The 18401-nt window shown below is 42.1% G+C and overlaps 1 protein-coding gene across 2 annotated transcripts; it reads right to left on the bottom strand.

Moving 5' to 3' along the window:
- Positions 1–31: 31 nt before the first annotated feature.
- On the bottom strand, positions 32–16715 carry ankhb (ANKH inorganic pyrophosphate transport regulator b). Of its 2 annotated transcripts, none has more exons than XM_048258034.1 (12): positions 16180–16715; positions 11853–12069; positions 10642–10760; positions 10353–10436; positions 9756–9926; positions 9242–9376; positions 7611–7703; positions 7018–7113; positions 5336–5465; positions 3844–3967; positions 2753–2852; positions 32–2439 (listed from the first exon to the last, which is right to left on the bottom strand). In XM_048258034.1, exons 1-12 carry the CDS (start codon positions 16273–16275, stop codon positions 2305–2307), a joined length of 1500 nt encoding a protein of 499 aa, XP_048113991.1. In that variant the 5' UTR covers positions 16276–16715; the 3' UTR covers positions 32–2304. The 2 variants fall into 2 exon arrangements, with proteins under 2 accessions (XP_048113991.1, XP_048113982.1); XM_048258025.1 differs by having other exon boundaries at positions 32–2442; positions 16180–16712.
- Between the last annotated feature and the right edge of the window lie 1686 nt (positions 16716–18401).

Below are 18401 nucleotides of genomic sequence, written 5' to 3'. Positions count from 1 at the left end.
TGCTTATAATGACACACTCTTTAAAATGAACTCTGGTTGATATGTTGCCAATTTATTATAATTGAAATAAAAACAGGAGTAAAGAATGCATCAAGTAAATATAGGCTTGATAAAATACTAAATAATCAGTGCCAAAATGTGTAATTACTGCTATCACCCACAAAATGAGTAGCTACTGTTATCGACTGGCCACAACACCTAAACCTATGTAATCTGGCAAACAGTCAGTTATTATTAGCCACGTTTACATGGACACTTCTATTCTGAAACAGAAACGGAAAAACGTCTCAATCAGAATAAAAATATATACACCTCAATCGGAATGGAAATTCCCGATCCGATCAGAATTTTAATCAGAATGAAAGAGGTGGTGTAGTCCATTCCTATTTCGAATGAACAGCCATGTATATGGTCATTCGGATTGACTGCTGTATCTTCTCAAGGAAGATTAGGCAACAACGGCTATTCCGATCAAAGATTCTAAAGCACTTGAGAGCACCTGATTGGAATAGAACGTACCCCATGTAAACAGACGGCACAAATTTTCTTCAGTCAGTAGCCTATAGTTTAATCGGAATAACAAAAAAAAATGTCCATGTAAACATGGCTAATGATATGGTACATGGAATAATGTAACCATAAAGAGAAAAACAATTATCAAGTATAAAGAACATGTTTTGTCAGTAATAGACAAAGGAATGCCATTAACACTAATTTTGATTGGAAATACAGTAATCAGCTAGATGATGGCTGAACATTATCAGTTATATCTAGAGGATCAGTGATCCTTTGGGACCAAAGGATTATTATTTTTCTTTTAAACCCCATCTGTCAGCGATCATTTCAGAAAGTTGTGAAGATCTGGCACCAAAGTCTCAAATCGCCTTTCCATGAGAAGTCATGGTAACAGGCTGATATGATGTGCATTTGGAAATATTAACCAGGCAGTTGGTGGGAATAAAAAGTACGATAACAGTCGGGTTTCAAATCACATAACCACTCTTTAATCACTGAAGAATAAAGCTGTCCCTTTCTTCATCATACCGAAGACAATGATGACAAGAATCTGTTTTTTTCTATGTACGATACCCGCTCTGTCTTCAGCAGGGGTTTTAAAATACAAAGCCATACCTCCCCACAAACTTGGCCAGACCTCACTACTCATTACAGTCTATAGAAAACATACAGAGGCATAAGACACCTTAAATATGTTGTGCATTGTTGTCAATGGAGAAAACTTGTAATACAGGTTTGGAACAGAAAGGTAGGTCTGAAAGTGGACTTCACTGTACTTTCTGCATCACTGGTTTACTGCACTGTACATCCTGAGATAAAACAAACAAACAAACAAACAAACAAACAAAAGTGCCCAAATTTAATAAAAAAGAAGATAAATAAAATACTTGTGGTCCAGTTTAAGTTAACCCTCTCACCCCACAGTTTAGCTTTTGACACGCTCATACAAAATTGTATATAACATTGTATACATCTAGTACATTGTAGTATAATAAAAAAATAAGTTATCTAAATGGCCCAAACTCACCAACTCCTCACTCACAATAGAATCAATCCGATTTCCCCACTAACTTATATTTAAATCCTGTAGAAATCTGCAGATAAATATTTTGTAATTTTTCTTGTTTTGTACACATTTCTTCTCATAATAAAAGCCGAAAACCTTGTCCTTTTTGTACAGCAAAGTAAAAATTCAGAGGTTACAGAACTGGGACCTCATTGTCGATCAATTCCACGGTACATTCGGAGATGTGGTCTGAAGAGTGATAGAGCGAGAGAGAGAGAAAGAAAGAGAGAAAGAGAAAAAAATATTCCAAGCAGATAAAATTTTAGTCGATTATAACCATCTTCTTCCTCTTTCGGGGGTTCGTGAATGTTAAGGACGGCAGCACATAAAATGTCAGCAAAAAGAAACTAGTTAATTAATACACAACATTGCTTTGGTACGAGTTAATATCTTCACTATCCACTGCCCTGGTGGCTACCAGGGAACAGCGGGAAGACGTGAATATGTACTTTTGCGTATGTGTGTGTCTGTGTGTGAGTGTTTGATTAATAATATTATTATGAGGATATGTCCAGGCAGAAAAGTAATTTTCTTCCACGTGATTGCTGCAGATACTCAAAGGTTCCTCTAGGTTGCACTGTACATAGGAAGGGGGGGCGACCACACTGACTCTGCCCAGCAGGGGGAGCCAGGCTGCAGCCAGTGGAATAAACCTGCCTCAGCAAGGGTTGCAAGGAGAGTCCTGGCAGCCCCTGTGCATGCGTCCTCAGAAGGACCGCGCCTCACTCCTCTTCCTCATCTTCCTCTTCCTCCCTCAACTCCACAATGTCATCCATTCGGCCAGTGCGGCGCACCTCGTTCATGGGGGCAGAGTCTTCTCCTTCGATGACTACCTCTCCCTTAGAATCTTTCTTTTTCTTCTGAGAGCAAAGATCAAAAGGAAGAATACATATTAAACCTCACTATGTGTATTGCTGCCGCACATTCAGTATGGTGTACAACTGCTGAAAGAGAGCCGTGTTCATTTTCAAAAACATATAGAGTGTGCTAGGCACTCGACTGATTTATCATTTCCCATTACTCCTGTTATCAGAGGTTGGGTAGCTTTAAAATAGATTTGAATAGATAGATTGTTAAAATCAGTGCTTTATGGGTAAGGTGTAAAATGTGTAATATTGTTTTGTAATAGTCATAACACAGTAGTAGCTGAGATGCTGTTAAAATACTCACCTGTTTTCGATAGACGTAACAGGCAGCAATGGCCACCATAGTAGACTCACCCAGGAACCCAGCCAAGAGAGAACCCACGCCCAGAGTTGCCCCATGAACCCTGTCACACATACACACACACACACACACACACACACACACACACAGAGGGAGAGAGAGAGAGAGAGACAGAGAGAGACAGTGTGAGTGTTCACTATGAAATAGAACACATCAAGTCACCCAGAAAGACAATATAGATAAAGAGTATAAACACTGAGTTGTGACTTATTTGCTACTACATAAAATACATAGTCCAAATAATATCCAATCAGAGCTTCATGTGTTATTATTAACCGTCATAATATAATCTAAGGATGTAACAAGCTCCAATTTATACTCCAATTTTCTTTGTGAGGCCAAAATAAAACAGCGACTACAGAGCGTCAAGGACAAGCCTGTATAGGTGCTTAGTATTCTTCCTGCAAGATTTCATAAGGTATTTCTGCACAACACATGATGAAAATTCAGATTATGAAATCACAATCTGAGATGCATCCCATAAAATAGAGGTCTACAAGGCTAATGAAGTATGTACTCATTCTATGTACAGGAGCACTACAAGGCTGGAGTAGTAAGCATTTACCCCATGTAAGCAAGTGCTATAATTTTGAAGTAGTACGCACTCATCCCAAGAAAGGGAGCGCTGAGTACACACACTCATCCCACACAGGGGGGCGCCATAAACCTGTAGTAGTATGCACTCATCCTAAGTAAAGGACCCCAATAAACCTGTAGTAGTATGCACTAATCCTAAGTAAAGGAGCCCAATAAACCTGTAATAGTATGCACTCATCCTACGTGAAGGAGCCCAATAAACCTGTAGTAGTATGCACTCATCCTAAGTAAAGGACCCCAATAAACCTGTAGTAGTATGCACTAATCCTAAGTAAAGGAGCCCAATAAACCTGTAATAGTATGCACTCATCCTACGTGAAGGAGCCCAATAAACCTGTAGTAGTATGCACTCATCCTAAGTAAAGGAGCCCAATAAGCCTGGAAGAGTACACACTCCCCCCATGTACAAGACCACATAGAAAGTCCTATGCACTCACCCCATGTAAGGGAGCACGATGAGGCTGGTGATAAGGACGATGATGCGCAGTACGGAGCTGGGCGCAAGGACAAAGGTCTTCTTCAGGGTCATGAGCCAGCCAGTCAAGTGGGCACGGATGGTCACTGTGGGAAGACAGAAAAGAGAGAGTGAGACAGGAATCAGGTCACTGCTCACTGGCAGTTTATTCACTTCAATATCAGGGAGGTCATTTCAGATTATCTCTCACTGGTGTAGCACACACATTTTTAGTTCCTAACCAATGGCTCCAGCCACTGTAGAGGAACATGAAGCTACTACAGGGGAGAATGTTACAAAATTCTTCCAATTTGGTAAAAGCTTTTTCTCATTTCTCACCACACATTTTCAAGTGAATAAGAGATGACAGGAGAGCTTTTGCTTTCTGGAAAGTCTTTCTGTAATTTCTCTCTCTGTGTGTCTCTCGCTATGCGCATGAGAGCCTCTTTAGACACTGGGGGGTCCCATCTGGAGCCTCACCACACACAGTCCCTGTTGTCTTTCCCTATGGGAGGATTCTCTCCAATGCAGCCAATGCTCTGCCTCTGACCCCGACCTTATGTAACTACAAACCCTGAATCAGGCTTATTGTTGTTACTTTTTGTGGCAGTAGCTGTGTGTGACTGACAACAAAGTAAAGTCCCAGGAGGACACTACAACCACTATAATGCAACAGACACAGCATGACAACAAAATAACTGATGTAGGCTACTACCAGAGTCAGAGAGCATGTATAAACATGTGCCTTTTTATCTGTGTGTCAACTGTATGTCTGTTGACATCTGTGGTGATAAGAACTTTTTTGTGGAAACTGTCTGTGCATGTCTGAGTTAACACATTGGGCCCTAATTTGAATGATGGGCAACGTCTTAAGTCTAACTAGGGTAGGGAATTGTTTTTCCAATTCTGACTCTGCTTATTTATTCCGGTTCCTATGGATTCATCATTTCCATTCTAAAAAAGGTAAAATAGTTTTTAGATAAAATATACATCTTTATTCCCAGAGTAGTCTACGTTCTAAGCCTTAAATGGACATTCAAAAAGTGAAAATTAAAGTGAAGTGATTAAAAAAGTGAAGTACTGATCCACAGACATAGTATGTACCTTGTATTGTATAGTATGTACATTGTATTAGTGGGGTGTAAGTCTAATTAGGTGCCCTTCACTTTAAGGAGAGTAACTTGTGTCTGTGTCTGTAGGCAATTTTTTGGAAATGAGATGTGCATATGAGGATGTAAGTCAGGATGTTTGCTTTAATTGGTTAAAATAAATATTGACCAAAACCCAAATAACATGTCAAATCGCAGAGGAGTGTCATGCAATGTTAATTTCTGGTGAGTATTTGATAAGCAAACATGATGTGAGCTAACTGCTAACTAATTGCTAGAAGGAGGGTATATAAAAGTTTGCCAATAGTTGCGTAGCCTGTTACTCATTTGTCATTAAAAAAACCATGTATATGGTGAAGACCATACCTGGTAATGGGAAGAAGGAGAAGATCCGCAACGGAGCCACACAAAGCTCAGCGAAGGCATGGTCCACCCCAATGATGTCCACCAGAATCTTTTCAGAGATATGTGGGGTCCAGAACACCAGGAAGCAAAGCTGGACAAACAAAAAAAAAAAACAAAGTTTACATAAAATCCAGATATATACAGTAAACACACACACACACACACACACACACACACACAGACACACACAGTTGCATGAGTAACTGAGTGAAGTGATCAGGTCATGCCTTGCCAGTGGTACCTTTTGCACGCTTGTTTACAGTAAGTCTGCGCTACATCTGGAAGAAAGTAGTGACCACTCAGTGTAACCCTGTTAAGTCATTATGCTTCGTTTGGGAGCTTCACTTTTCAAACACACACAAATACACAAAAAAAAAAAAAAAAAACAGCGAGAAAGAGAGAGAGAAGGAGAAAATATTCCCTGTCTGATTATAAATGTACATGTGTCTGCAGATGTTGTCAGGAAACATCTGTAGCTATGTTTTTAACCGCTAAAACAACTGAACTTAATAATGACCAGCAACACCCATGACACTCTCTGTATGTGGACAATGGAAGACCACTTCCACCAGAATGTCACTTACAAAAAGTATACAAAAAACATAAAACATTAAAGCAACACCAAAGCACTTTTCCTCTGTTGCACGCATGCTATTTGTTTATCCAGCACCGGCTTTGGAAATAACAATGTCCACAGACAAGGTAGAGTATGTTGCATGATTTTATGAAAGTTTGATGTATTGCAACATCAGAAGCAAGTCAAACTTGTAGTTTCTTATGTCTCATTCCATCGAACTACAGATCCCCTACCCGATCTGGCAAACTTGCATAGTGCGGTTATAGCCAATAGAGGGTCGCGAAGCGAATGCAGAAGTCCCGTTCACCCTGTTACGAGTTGATGAACCACTGAAACAATTTTGAAAACATTATTTTAAGGTACAAAAAAACTCTTTGGTGTTGCTATAAAATGTACAATAACATGTGAAAACTAGGTCAAACAGGCTTCTTAAAAAAAGTTAATCAGATGATGTAAGAGAACCACACCAAGATTTAATGCCACCATAAAAGCAAAAACAAAACGTGCCTTGTGTGTGAAGACCATCTGGAACATGGGTTTATACTCAGGGTTAGAGACCACATCTCTAACCCCTTCTTTTCTAGGACAGCTGATGGTGAGCTCGATTACCACCGAAGCAAAGTACACCAATGAATCATTTAGATCCACTGCAGAAGTGCTTAATGCAGCAAGCCAAGGGATCCTCTGCACTCTCTTCATGCCACCCTCAGCCAATCATCTCTGAGACAATTTGCCCTTTGCCTCCACAGAAGCCATGGCTCGATCCGTGCTGCTAATGAGGGTTTTATTGCTTATTACTAATTCATTGCAACTGACAGATGGAGACAGGCTGACAATCAGATCAACATCAGCACAATGGCGGCCAACAACAGTCGCCACCCACATACCTCTGCCAAAAACAGCCATAAAAACATGCGGCGTCAGTGGCAAACCTTGCTGATGGAAACAAGAATACCTCTAGGAATTCCACACCTCTTGGCACTTTAGGAAAACCAAGTGGCCAATAACGTGTGCAGACTGATGGGTCTGCTCAGACAGTGAGCAAGGATGGTAGGGATGGTCATACCGTGACTGACAACGCCAGGCAAACAAACGTGAATTTCTTGATGTCAGACTTGGTGATTGTGGTGCCGGTGTTCATGAGCTTGTTGCTGGGATTGTTCTAAGGCAAAAAGAAGAGAAGGAACATATAAATAAATAAAGTCACAATCTTACATTTAATTTCACATAAAAATGCAGATATTGTTGGGGGCAAAGTGGTTGTACTGTTGGGGACCCCCTGTCTGCCAGTGTATCTTCTGTCTATATGGTAAGCAGTGACTCACCAACAGTTAAGCACACACTGCATTTCTTCAAATTACAGTCCCTGAAGCTCCCGCTGCAGGTCTGTCTCTGTTGAGCTAAGCTTGTGTTTACCCATAAACATCACTATAGGCCACAGAGCAGACTCAAAGCACAAGCAGTTCCAACATCAGGAAAACAGGTTGGGGGCAGGGAGGTTGAGGGGGTTGCATGTTGATCCTGCATTCAAAGTAAGCCTGTAGTGTACTGTGTTTCCCTTACAGGAACCAATTTGAGCAGCTATCTTCAATCCATGCATATCTGATATGGAATGGAACAGAGCACACAATAATAATGTGAATAGATGAACTTGGCTACCTTGTCGAAAGCTGGGTACACTGCTCGCAGCTCTGTCAGCCATCCATACGGCATATGACCAACCGGGTATGTCGCCGTCAAAACAGCCACTGCCTGAAAACAAAACACACATCACAAGAGTCAAGAACAGCCTTAGCTCACACTGATCTCAAAGGGATCAGATAGGGTGAAATGAATGTGGGGACAGGAGGGGAGGAGTGCTGAATGTATTGAGAAGTGCTGTGTTTCTGACAACTCTGGCCACCTTGGTGCTACGGCCCAGGGCTTTCGTCATGTCATATGTGAGGCACAGCCAGTCAGGGAAGAGCGGGCGACAGAGGGATTACCTGAAGTGCACTACTGGGGACATTCAAACCTCATCAAAACAAACCAGTGAATACATCTGTGATTGTGAATCTGTTTTATTTTGTGTCTCTGTGAACTAATATTGACCAAGATTACAAGTATTTTGTCTAAGCAGTAGGGAACAGAATGAAACCTCTTCATAAATATGTGAGTAGGGCCTTTTCTCCAAACAAACCAAGGAGCGGTCAAGGACACAACAATGTCTCTGTTTACATATTTGAGATAGCATCGGGGGTGTGGACTTTTACAGCAACCTCATCCCTGGCAGCCAACTGCTCTGCTGACTAAACCGTGATGGCTCATCTAACTACATCTGCAATTTTCTGAGCTTCAAAATGATGAAATTCTATTCAGTAATGTGATGATACAAGCCTGGGAATTAGTTTTTTATGTAAATTCACTTGGCAAATTCTGACTGCAGGCTACTGCAGATCTACACCTGCCATCGTGCTCCAGTGGGGTGCATGGCTATATCAACACTTCATTAATCTAATGAATTTCTAATTCAAGTCTAATAAGTTCACATAATGGCTTTACAAATTCTATTCAGTATTCACAACTGCCTTTACTTCATTTTATATGCCAATTCAGAATAAATCAAGCTTAAGATGTCAACATATCAGCATACATTTGTCAATGTCTATGGCTGAATTCCAGGTGGTTGAACAACTAGCTCCAGGTTACTATACCGCTAAGAGCACTTAGCAGAAGCACTGTGTATTCACACTAATTCATAAGTTGTAAATGTCAGGCCACTCAAATGCTTCTGATGGGTTTTAGCACTAATACTAATACTACTGTAGCTCTTTTTCAACATTGCAATAATATTGCTGCTATTACTACTACTAGTACTGTAGCTGCTGCTACTAATACACCTCAAACATATATTGCTGCCTGTGGCAACAAGTGTGGTTTATGTGAGTGTGGTTGTTTGTGTGTGTGTGTGTGTGTGTGTGTGTGTGTGTGTGTGTGTGTGTGTGTGTGTGTGTGAAAAAGAGAAAGAGGATGTATGTGTGTATGTGTTTGTGTATGTGTGAGAGAGAAAGAGAGAGAGAGAATGTGTGTGTGTGTGTGTGTGTGTGTGTGTGTGTGTGTGTGTGTGTGTGTGTGTGTGTGTGGGTGGGTGTGCGTGTGAAAGAGAGAAAGAGGATGCATGTGTATGTGTATGTGTATGTGTTTGTGTGCGTGTGAGAGAGAAAGACACAGAGAGAAAGTGTGTGTGTGTGTGTGTGTGTGTGTGTGTGTGTGTGTGTGTGTGTGTGTGTGTGTGTGTGTGAAAAGCTGACCTCTGTGGCGGCCGAGCTCCCTTTGAGGTCGCGGGACACAAACAGATTGACGATGGGCCTGCTGATGCGCTGTGTGGCCAGGATGAGGGCCAGGGGCCACCAGAAACTCAGCATCTTTTTAATGGTGGCATCTCCCTGGACACAGGACAGTGAGTCAGCATGGGGGAGAGAAGGAGGGAGAGAGAGAGAAAGAGGCATAACAATATAAGAAAGCAAGGGAAACAAGCCAGGAAAAAACAATGCAAATAAAAAAAGACTAACAGAAAAAGAACACCTAGCTTGTAGTATAGGGGTTGGCAAGAAAAATATGGGACAGGATTACTGTGAATGTTTTTCTTGAGAACTTTCCCAGCATTAATAATACACAGCATTCCTTTCTGTTATTCAACAACATGGCCAAGAGATGCCCTCTTCAGAAGTGCACCTTCATCATTATTAGATGTGGCACTGCTGCAGCCCTTTAGCCCTACAGGGATCTGGCCCCTGGCCACTGGGTCTCCTCAGGGTCACCTACCCCCACTTCTGGCCCGCTGGAGTCGGGGATGCTGTCGTGGATGTTTCTGTAGTAACCCAGGCCCACGACGGCGAAGCGCACCAGCGCTCCCATGTATAGGGACAGGATGGGGATCAACAGGGGCTCCAGGCATTCAAGATGGCTGTGAAGCAAGATGGCCACAAACACAATCTGTAGGGAGGGTGAAGGAAAACATAGTTAGTCAACATGCACGTGTCTGTGTGTGTGTGTTTGAGAAAAAAACACAGGGAGGAAGGAAGGAAGAGTGCTGAGTGAAAGCCTGTGTGTGAGTTTAAAAGGCAGGGGGGGAGAGACTAGTAGAGCAGTAGACGTCTGTACACACACTCAGAGGGAGATGGATGAGATGACCCAAATTGGAACAGTATTTATTGCAACAGAGGAAAACACGAGTAGTGCTTCCCCCATTTCCCTTCAGCAAAAGCTTATTAATTCAAAGTGGTGATAAAGCCAAGCTCATTAGCACGGCTGACTTTACAACAGTTTATCTTCACAAATCTATTGAAAAGCTGTTAATGATGTGGGCCCAGTCCAACTGGTGTACCGACTTTCTCTATGGAAATGAGGTATGGTTCTTACCTGAGCAATGACATCAGAGATAGAGGCACATCCCACCAGCAGACTGTGTTTGTGCTTCAATAGTATACCTGCATGTGTCCAGGCCTGAAACAACAACCGATTTGTGCTATGACCATTTGGAAGACATTTTAAAACCATGGCATTATGGAGCTATAGGTGGCATGCAATTCAAATGCTACTGCCCGTGAAGATTAAGTCCAGTCAGAGAACAGCTGTAATATGAATATAGGGTCCTGTCAACATACAAGATCTAAGTAAATCCATACAAGGCATGCAGAGACATACAGACCATTGCATCCAGTAGTGGGAAAGCTGCCAGGTAGAGGAAGGCCTTCCTGGTCTTATTGCCCACAGAGTCATCCACATGGTGGAGTTTGTTGATTATATAATATCCCAGATCAGTGTAGGCTAAAGGGCAGAGGGCAACAGAAGGTTATAAGGTTACGTCTATCAACTGACAGACAAACAACAAAAATAATATGACAGTTATGAGTGTGCTCTTAAATCACAGGGTATATGCATCCAGTCTTCGATCACAAACATTCTTTGTTCCATCAGTCACATTAAATGTTATTAAAACATGCTCTTAATGTTCTAATCATTCTGTCATGACATCATACACTGACCACTCTGCTGGCTGGAGGTGCAGGGGAGCCCATCTGCTCCAGTATTAACATTACCTTTACTGCCAACAGTGAGTCAGGACAACGGCCTGCACCAAAGACCAAATTAAGGCAGCGTAGGCTCCAAGTCCACCAAACAGACCCTTGCTTTTAGCCAAGACACATATTATTTTTAAGCCTGGTAATTTTTTAAAAATGTTGAGAGATTATTCAAGTTATTCTCAGCTGCAAGAGAAAAGAACCTCCCAGAGTTCTGTAATTATGTAAACGGGTGATAGTAATGAGCGCATAAACGGAAAGGGTTCTGGGTGGGCAGAGTGATTAAGAACCTAAGCGTACTGCCTGGGTAATTACACAGTGTGCATAAAAGCGCCTACGTACGGTCATTTTGTGGAAGAAGACTTTATTCCTGAGTGCCCTTCAACTATTCAGGATGACAAAGCGGGGAAATTCAGCGGGGAAATTCTCAAAGCAAACAAAATGGGCTTTTGAGCGTGCTGTGCACAGTGCATACTGCACCATTACTCCAGCACTGGTTCCAGTGAGCGGAGAGGGGGAAATACAGATGCTGAGCACATCTGGTCTGATTCCTGGGGCTGTCCTGACCACACCAAATGCAGCTGAGAGGGGGGAAAACCCTTCCCTTCCAATTATAACACCACTCACCACCCTTCCTCTGAGTAGCTGCTGTTTGGAGAAGCATAAACCAAAACCCAGGCCCCATGTGGTTTCACTTCCAAAACAACGTGCACGGAAGCTGGCAGTCTGACTACGGCCACAGCACGGACCGCTGCCCCAGGGAGAGAGTTGTTGCAGGTGGGGCAACATGGAGGAGGAATGGCACAGTGGGGAAAACGATGAGCAAAGCCAACCTTACCTATGAGGGTGTGGAAAATAATGGCTATAGTCCCAGCGGCGACCATGCACAGGACTGCCTTGGTCCGGTCGCGTTTGCTGTTGACGAACACCAGCCCCACGTTCTTGAAGTCGCTCATGGGGCCCGTAAAGAACTTCATCAGCGAGTAAGCCAGGCCATAGCTGGCCAACATCTCCACGGCATCTTCCTTGACCGCTGCGATGCCTCTGTTTAGAGCCTGCAAAGACACATATTCACTCAGGGATCAGTGCACTGGCAGTGGTTGTTGTTGCTCAACAATGTTTCTAGGGGTGAAGCAAAGCCTGCAACCTCTCTGCAGGAGCTAGACAGGTGTGAACCTCCAGTGTACAAAGATTCTCTTCAGGGCAAACACAAGGTCATGGTGATGAAGTAATGAAACAAAATTGAACATAATGAAGATAATTGGAAACATAGCCCAGGTTGATTTAAAGTGAGTTCTCTGAGTATTAAATGTCTTTCTTTGTGGCAAAGAGAATTTAGAATAAAATTAGCTTAAGCATATTTTAGAATGACATTCAGAATGGACTTTTTTGGTTAATCTCCTACTTTGTATGTACATCTAAACAAAATCCTCATCGTGCCCTTGAAAGAATCCAACTGTCCTGTAACAATGGGGGCTTTGTTGTTTATGACCTACCTGTCTTTCGTTTGACAATACATGTCTTTCATGACATCCCTTGCTTCACAAACTTCTAATCTCAATGGTAGTGTCTCTAACAGTGGTCTCCAATTACCAGGCTCTCCCTCACTTACAGATGCATTCTAAAGAGTGCTGCTCTTTCTTGTGGCCAAATGTATGTATGTATGTATGTATGTGCAGACACTGGATCGCCTCCAAAAGGCTCTTTCACAGCACAGCACGACACAGCACAGTACAGCAAAGGCCTCTGGCATGGCTATGGTCATGTGCTTCAGAGCTGCATAATATTACTGCAGATGACGTATACTTCCACAGGAAATTACAATTAAGGGCAATTGCAATTAGGGAAGTCCATGCAATACTAGTGGGTTGAGAAAGAGAGAAAAAGGAAGGAGTTCTTTTCCATGGGCCAGGCCTTGCTAAACTTTTGCTCAATACTATCAAATTGATTACGGTATGAATAATCGAGGAGTAGACACATATTCGGACTTCAAGGCCACCAAAGGCAGGAAGTCACCACTATCACTTTACAGATTTGATAAATCTCTCTTTGCTGGTAAATCTGAAAGAATTTGACCGTAGCCTACTTTGGTGCGCATGGTATCAGTCATATGAACTGAATTGCGGAGAATTTAACTAATCTAACGATAGCTTGTCCATACTGACAGACGTTTAGACATTTAGGAACTCTGGTTAATACTGCCTGCCTTTCATCAGTGGAGAATGTGTGTTTTAAGCAGGGCGGTCTACTCTAACTTTTGTGTGTATAGTCTAAGCAGCATAGATTGGCTCAAGTGGGCAATCTGGTGAGTTTCAAGTGGTTTTATTCTATACAACCAAAAAAATTAAATAAAAACCAGACTATGCTTTTAATTGAGACCTGCCATCCTTTGTCCAAACCTGTAGCCAGACCAGGCCAGTTAAAGAGGTCAGGGTCTAATAGGGGCTTTTAATCCAGTTTTTACGGTATTTGTCATTCTAGTACAAAACAATGCCTACTGTATATTTATCATTCTTTTAGCCTGTTTGCTTCCAAGAGTTATATTCATGTTTAGAATTTCTTGCATATTTTTGCATAGTGGGCCATGAGCAGTTTTTCTGTGCGATATTGCTAGCAGTGGCTGAATGAAAAGACATAAGGAATAGGGTTGGGAATCACAGAGTAACTCACAAATCGATACTGAAAATTTGCCCACGATAACGATAATATCACAGTTCAGCGATTCTGCAAAACTCAATACCTTGCAAAAGATTAATCTTCAATACATCACAATATCTGTGTTAATGAATAAATGGCAAAACCTGGAATTATGTTTTTATTCACTACAATTCACAACAGATTTGGAACAGTGTACAAAGTGCATTGAATTTTAGCTTAGTGACTCTTGAAAATCTCTCTCTATATATAAAAAAGAACCTCTCTTTCTTAAATGTATATTTCAGTGTTCCAAGACTCATTTCAGTGTTTATGCTAATGTATGTATGAATATAATATTTCTGTGTTTACATTTCAATGAAAGTTAAAATCAATAGTTGGTGGCAACATATCGACAATATACATACAACAAAAAGAAGTCACACAATATATTGCTTTGTCAATATTGTGTCCCACCCCTAATCAGGAAATGCTATTCATGGGTGGCTTTGGTTAAGGGTCATTTACTTTCATCTCTACAAACTCTCCTGATAATGCTGAAAGTGCTTCTAAGATGTCAGGTGCACAAGGTGTATATTGAGTTGATGGTGCGGGTGAAAACAGTAACTCTCAACAGCTGACGGGGAATCTCAGGCACTGTGTCAGGATCTGTTTTGGGCCGTCACTGCACCAGTCAGCAGAAATCTCACAGATCTAGGTACAGCACATCTAGGTATCAATATCCCAACACACCGCATGACAACTGTGTCATGGAACTTCTGTTTCTATTAGGGATATGCACTTATGCATGCACACACACGTATGACACACTCACGCGTACGCGCACACTCACACGCAACACACACACACACACACACACACACACCACACACACACACACACAAATAAGGACCAGTCGTTGCCACCGGCCAAATCACAGGCCAGTAGTTAGCAACACTAACAATGCCAGATTCAATACCAATGTCAAGCAGAGGGAGGTCATATAAAGTGGTGATCTTAAAGTTAGCTTAGCTCTCAGCTGCTGTGCATTAACACCATTCTAGGCACCCAATGTAGCCAGACTGGGAAACAAGCCAGTTAATCTCTAGTGTCTTACGACAATGTGTAGAGCAGATACAAGGCGGCTGTTGGAGGAAACTCGTGACCTCGTTTTGCCGAGTTCTCTGCTCACTCTTCTCCTTGTGGTATGAATGACACCACATGTACCGGAGGAAGTCACCTCAATAGGCTATTTATTTGCTTCTGCAAGAGACATGCTGAAACCAGACTGGTTTCTTTCCATAATCACTGATGGAAAAAAAGTCCCAAACCCATCCTCAAAATAAATCCTAATTTTTAGACTTATGTTGTTCAGCCAATTTATCATAACCTACATTTCCAGTGGCTTAAATGCTCATGAAATTATTATGGTGAGTCATGTGACTATTTTAGGCTGATTGGCAGGTTGCATTTCAGATGACTGTGGGTGTTGAGCTCATTTTAGGAATTGTAATGCCAGGTTCCCTTACTTAAAAATCAAGAATAGGTAATATGTGTGGATTGTGTGCCCAAATAGTTGATCCCATTTCATGTCTCCAACTTGCAGCATTTTGAAAGTACCTTGGGTGAACATTATATACAGAGGGGGAAAAAATAACCAGACAAATAATAGAGGGGATACTATCACAGAGAGAGACTATAATATTCAACAAGAAAGCTCAAAGCTTAAAGCCCCCAAGGAAAACATACTTTCAAAGACCTGAAATGTAGCCCAGTGATCTCAGACATGTTAATAAATAAATACTTTGGCCTGAATGTTGTTTGTGCAATCATGAAAGTGCACAAAACGTATGTTACCTTAATCTGTAAAATCTTGGCAATATCTGTCATTGTGTCAGGTAAATAATGTGACCCTTGGTTTTATTTATTCCACACCAAATAACAACAGGACACATGACAGCTTGCATTTCGGCCCTAAATCATTGTCTGACAACGACAACAAGGACAGTTCACAGCGAGGTTACTACATGCATGGCTACAAAAAAATCAGCCCATCCAAAACTGCACAATCACCTCGCTCAAAAATGTTGCCTCGCATTGTTCCCCCCCTGAATACAACTTGACACATGTTAGCAGGTGCACTGTATGACCAGCTGCTGACGTCCACCCAGGTGATCACCTCATGTATGTTGTTTGTGATGCACCGGAGGGCCAACCGCATTTCTGCCCATTTTGGAGGTCCCTGCATACAATTTGACTTCTATCCCTGTGTTGAGGCGATGAAGAGCGGCGGAATGCCGTCAGGCATCATGGGAAGGCAAGGGACGGCTGTTTACATGTAGTCTCTGTCACTAATTCTTCTGGGACATTTGAGTAAGGTGCAATTGCTGCAGTAAGCTACACGAGCCAAATAAAATGCGTAGCCTATGTCTATTCTGGGCGTGAAACAGCAATGGTCACCCAACCAAATATAAATGCAGTAAATCCATAGTGTCCGTGTTTAATAACGATGTTATAAACAAAAACCATACCTGTTCGCCGAAGTCGATGGCAATGTTTGTGATTGCCAGTGGTACCAAGAATCGGATGAGAGGCCAGTAGAGTGTGAGAGCCGGAAATTTCACCATGGTTTCGCCGGGCTGACAGCACTGCGAACATCTGCTGCTTGAAGCTGAGAGATGAAAAACTGAGTCGCAGCGCGATAGTGCTCTCGGTGTTTTCTAGCAGAAATCCAACGAGATCAGGTCCGTCCCTGCCCTCCTACACAACAACAGCATCAAAAACAATGATCTACTGCAGGGGAAAAGAGGAGGGTCACCAGAATTTTCTGCTGACGGCTTCTCCATTGTTCATCCATCGGTGGAGAGAAAAATATATACATAAAATCGAGCTCTGAAGCCGCTGTGATTACGCGCAGGCGTTCCTCGCTCACTCTATATCTCTCTCACTCTCACGACAGATTAGTCGGTGAGGATAATTCGTAGGCCGTGCTTCCGTCGGCTTGCTGCTATTCTGCCATAGCTGGCTTCATGGTTAACTCTTCTTAAATCATCAACCTTCCCTGACAACACGTGGGGGTCGGCACAGGAAAGCCACTCCTCTTCTGGACGTCACTAGCTGCGTATAGAAAAAGATACCGAACTCAACAGAGCGCGGTACCTCGCACAAAACAATGCACAAAACAATTACAAATGCAAGATCTAAATGCTACATAGCTGTTCTATTCGTGGGACAACATTCATTTTGAGTCGTTTTTGTTCTGGACTACAGAAGTGTGAATGAGTGTGTGATTTGCCAGCCCACCCTGTTCCAATACACTCCATTCCAAGTGGCCCATATGACTAACGCGTGAAATGTGATTCCTCAGGGACAGAATCATATAAGGTATGGAACAAGTGATTCACAGGACAGTGCTCTTAGGCTTAATGAAACACACTTCCCATTACTAGGAGCATTATACAATGTCCAACAGTCAGGAGACCATTGCAACTCAAGCCTCTTGGAATTGCATACAAGAAATTTGATGCACCAATTACTGATATTTTGACTGAAAACTAAATGAAGTAGACTAACAGCAGTTAATCCACATCTGAAAATGCGAATGTAAAGGTGCTCTGCAGCTGCATTGCAGTATAATATCTAATAGCCTATTCTGTCTCTATCTGATGTCTATTTAGATTTTGGTTTGAAATAAAGAATTCACAACAGTGGTTATACCCGTTTTCCTCCCAGAATAGTCACCCTGGCCTTGGCTTATCTTCAGTAAAAGAAGCTGTAGCCTACCAATCCTGATGGAATTTGGATGAAGTCAGTCTTAGAACAATATAACTTTTGAGTGTTATCAAAATAAAAATGATATCATCCCTATTCGTCATCATGACAAAGATCTGATGGAAAATTCTGGATTTCAATATCAAACTGATTTTCTCAGCTACCCCTTGTATGATCAGACAAATAATCAAATAATTTATATCACATTTCAAATATTAAATAAAAAAATAATTTTCAGTTGTCAAAATGATAATAGTCTTACCTCAAAAGTCTCAACCTAGTCTAAATCACTTGATTTATGTAGGTATCCCAGGCTTAACTTCCAACGCTCAAAAAGAGGCAGCTGTGGCCTACTGGTTAGCACTTCCACCTTGTAATCAGAGGGTTGCCGGTTCAAACCCCGACCAGTAGGCACAGAAGTGCCCTTGAGCAAGGCACCTAACCCCTCACTGCTCCCCAAGCGCCGCTGTTGTTGCAGGCAGCTCACTGCGCCGGAATTAGTGTGCTTCACTGTGTGCTGAGTGTGTTTCCCGGATTGGGATGAATGCGAATTTCCCTCACGGGATCAAAAGAGGCAATATCAAGCAAAAGCACTGTCCTGTGACACTCAGACACTGTCCAATGACTGTGGCTGGGTGTCTCGGGACACTACTAACAGGACAGGACAGTTTTTGTTACTACCGCCTCTCCAAAGTACAGAGGGAGAAATGGATTCATGATTCTAATTTGTTTCTATGATACTAATATTAGGACAACCCTACATAAAAGTGATAAGACAAACCTTTCATAAACACACCGTTGACTGCACACGGACTACAACGCACACTAACACACACAGAGTTTCGCAACAACTGCTCTCACACCATATCCTGGACCCATCAGGTTAAGGTTACAGTGTGGGAGAATATCTGCTAGGGGGCATGTGGCAATCCTCTGTGTTGGCATCCAGATAAGTTGTGACCTTAATGATTAAGTTCACTGG

The sequence above is a fragment of the Alosa alosa genome, chromosome 1 (genome assembly GCF_017589495.1).
Source record: "Alosa alosa isolate M-15738 ecotype Scorff River chromosome 1, AALO_Geno_1.1, whole genome shotgun sequence".
NCBI lineage: Eukaryota > Metazoa > Chordata > Actinopteri > Clupeiformes > Clupeidae > Alosa > Alosa alosa.
This window is presented reverse-complemented; position numbering and strand designations above follow the sequence as displayed.

Excerpts from the sequence above, each read along its gene's own strand:
- ankhb (XM_048258025.1), bottom strand. The coding sequence starts at position 16,275 with ATGGTGAAATTTCCGGCTCTCACACTCTACTGGCCTCTCATCCGATTC. Across the intron at positions 10,437-10,641 it reads TCCCACTACTGGATGCAATG|GCCTGGACACATGCAGGTAT; the intron begins GTCTGTATGTCT and ends TTGTTGTTTCAG. Across the intron at positions 5,466-7,017 it reads GCCTGGCGTTGTCAGTCACG|CTTTGCTTCCTGGTGTTCTG; the intron begins GTATGACCATCC and ends TTGTTTGTCCAG.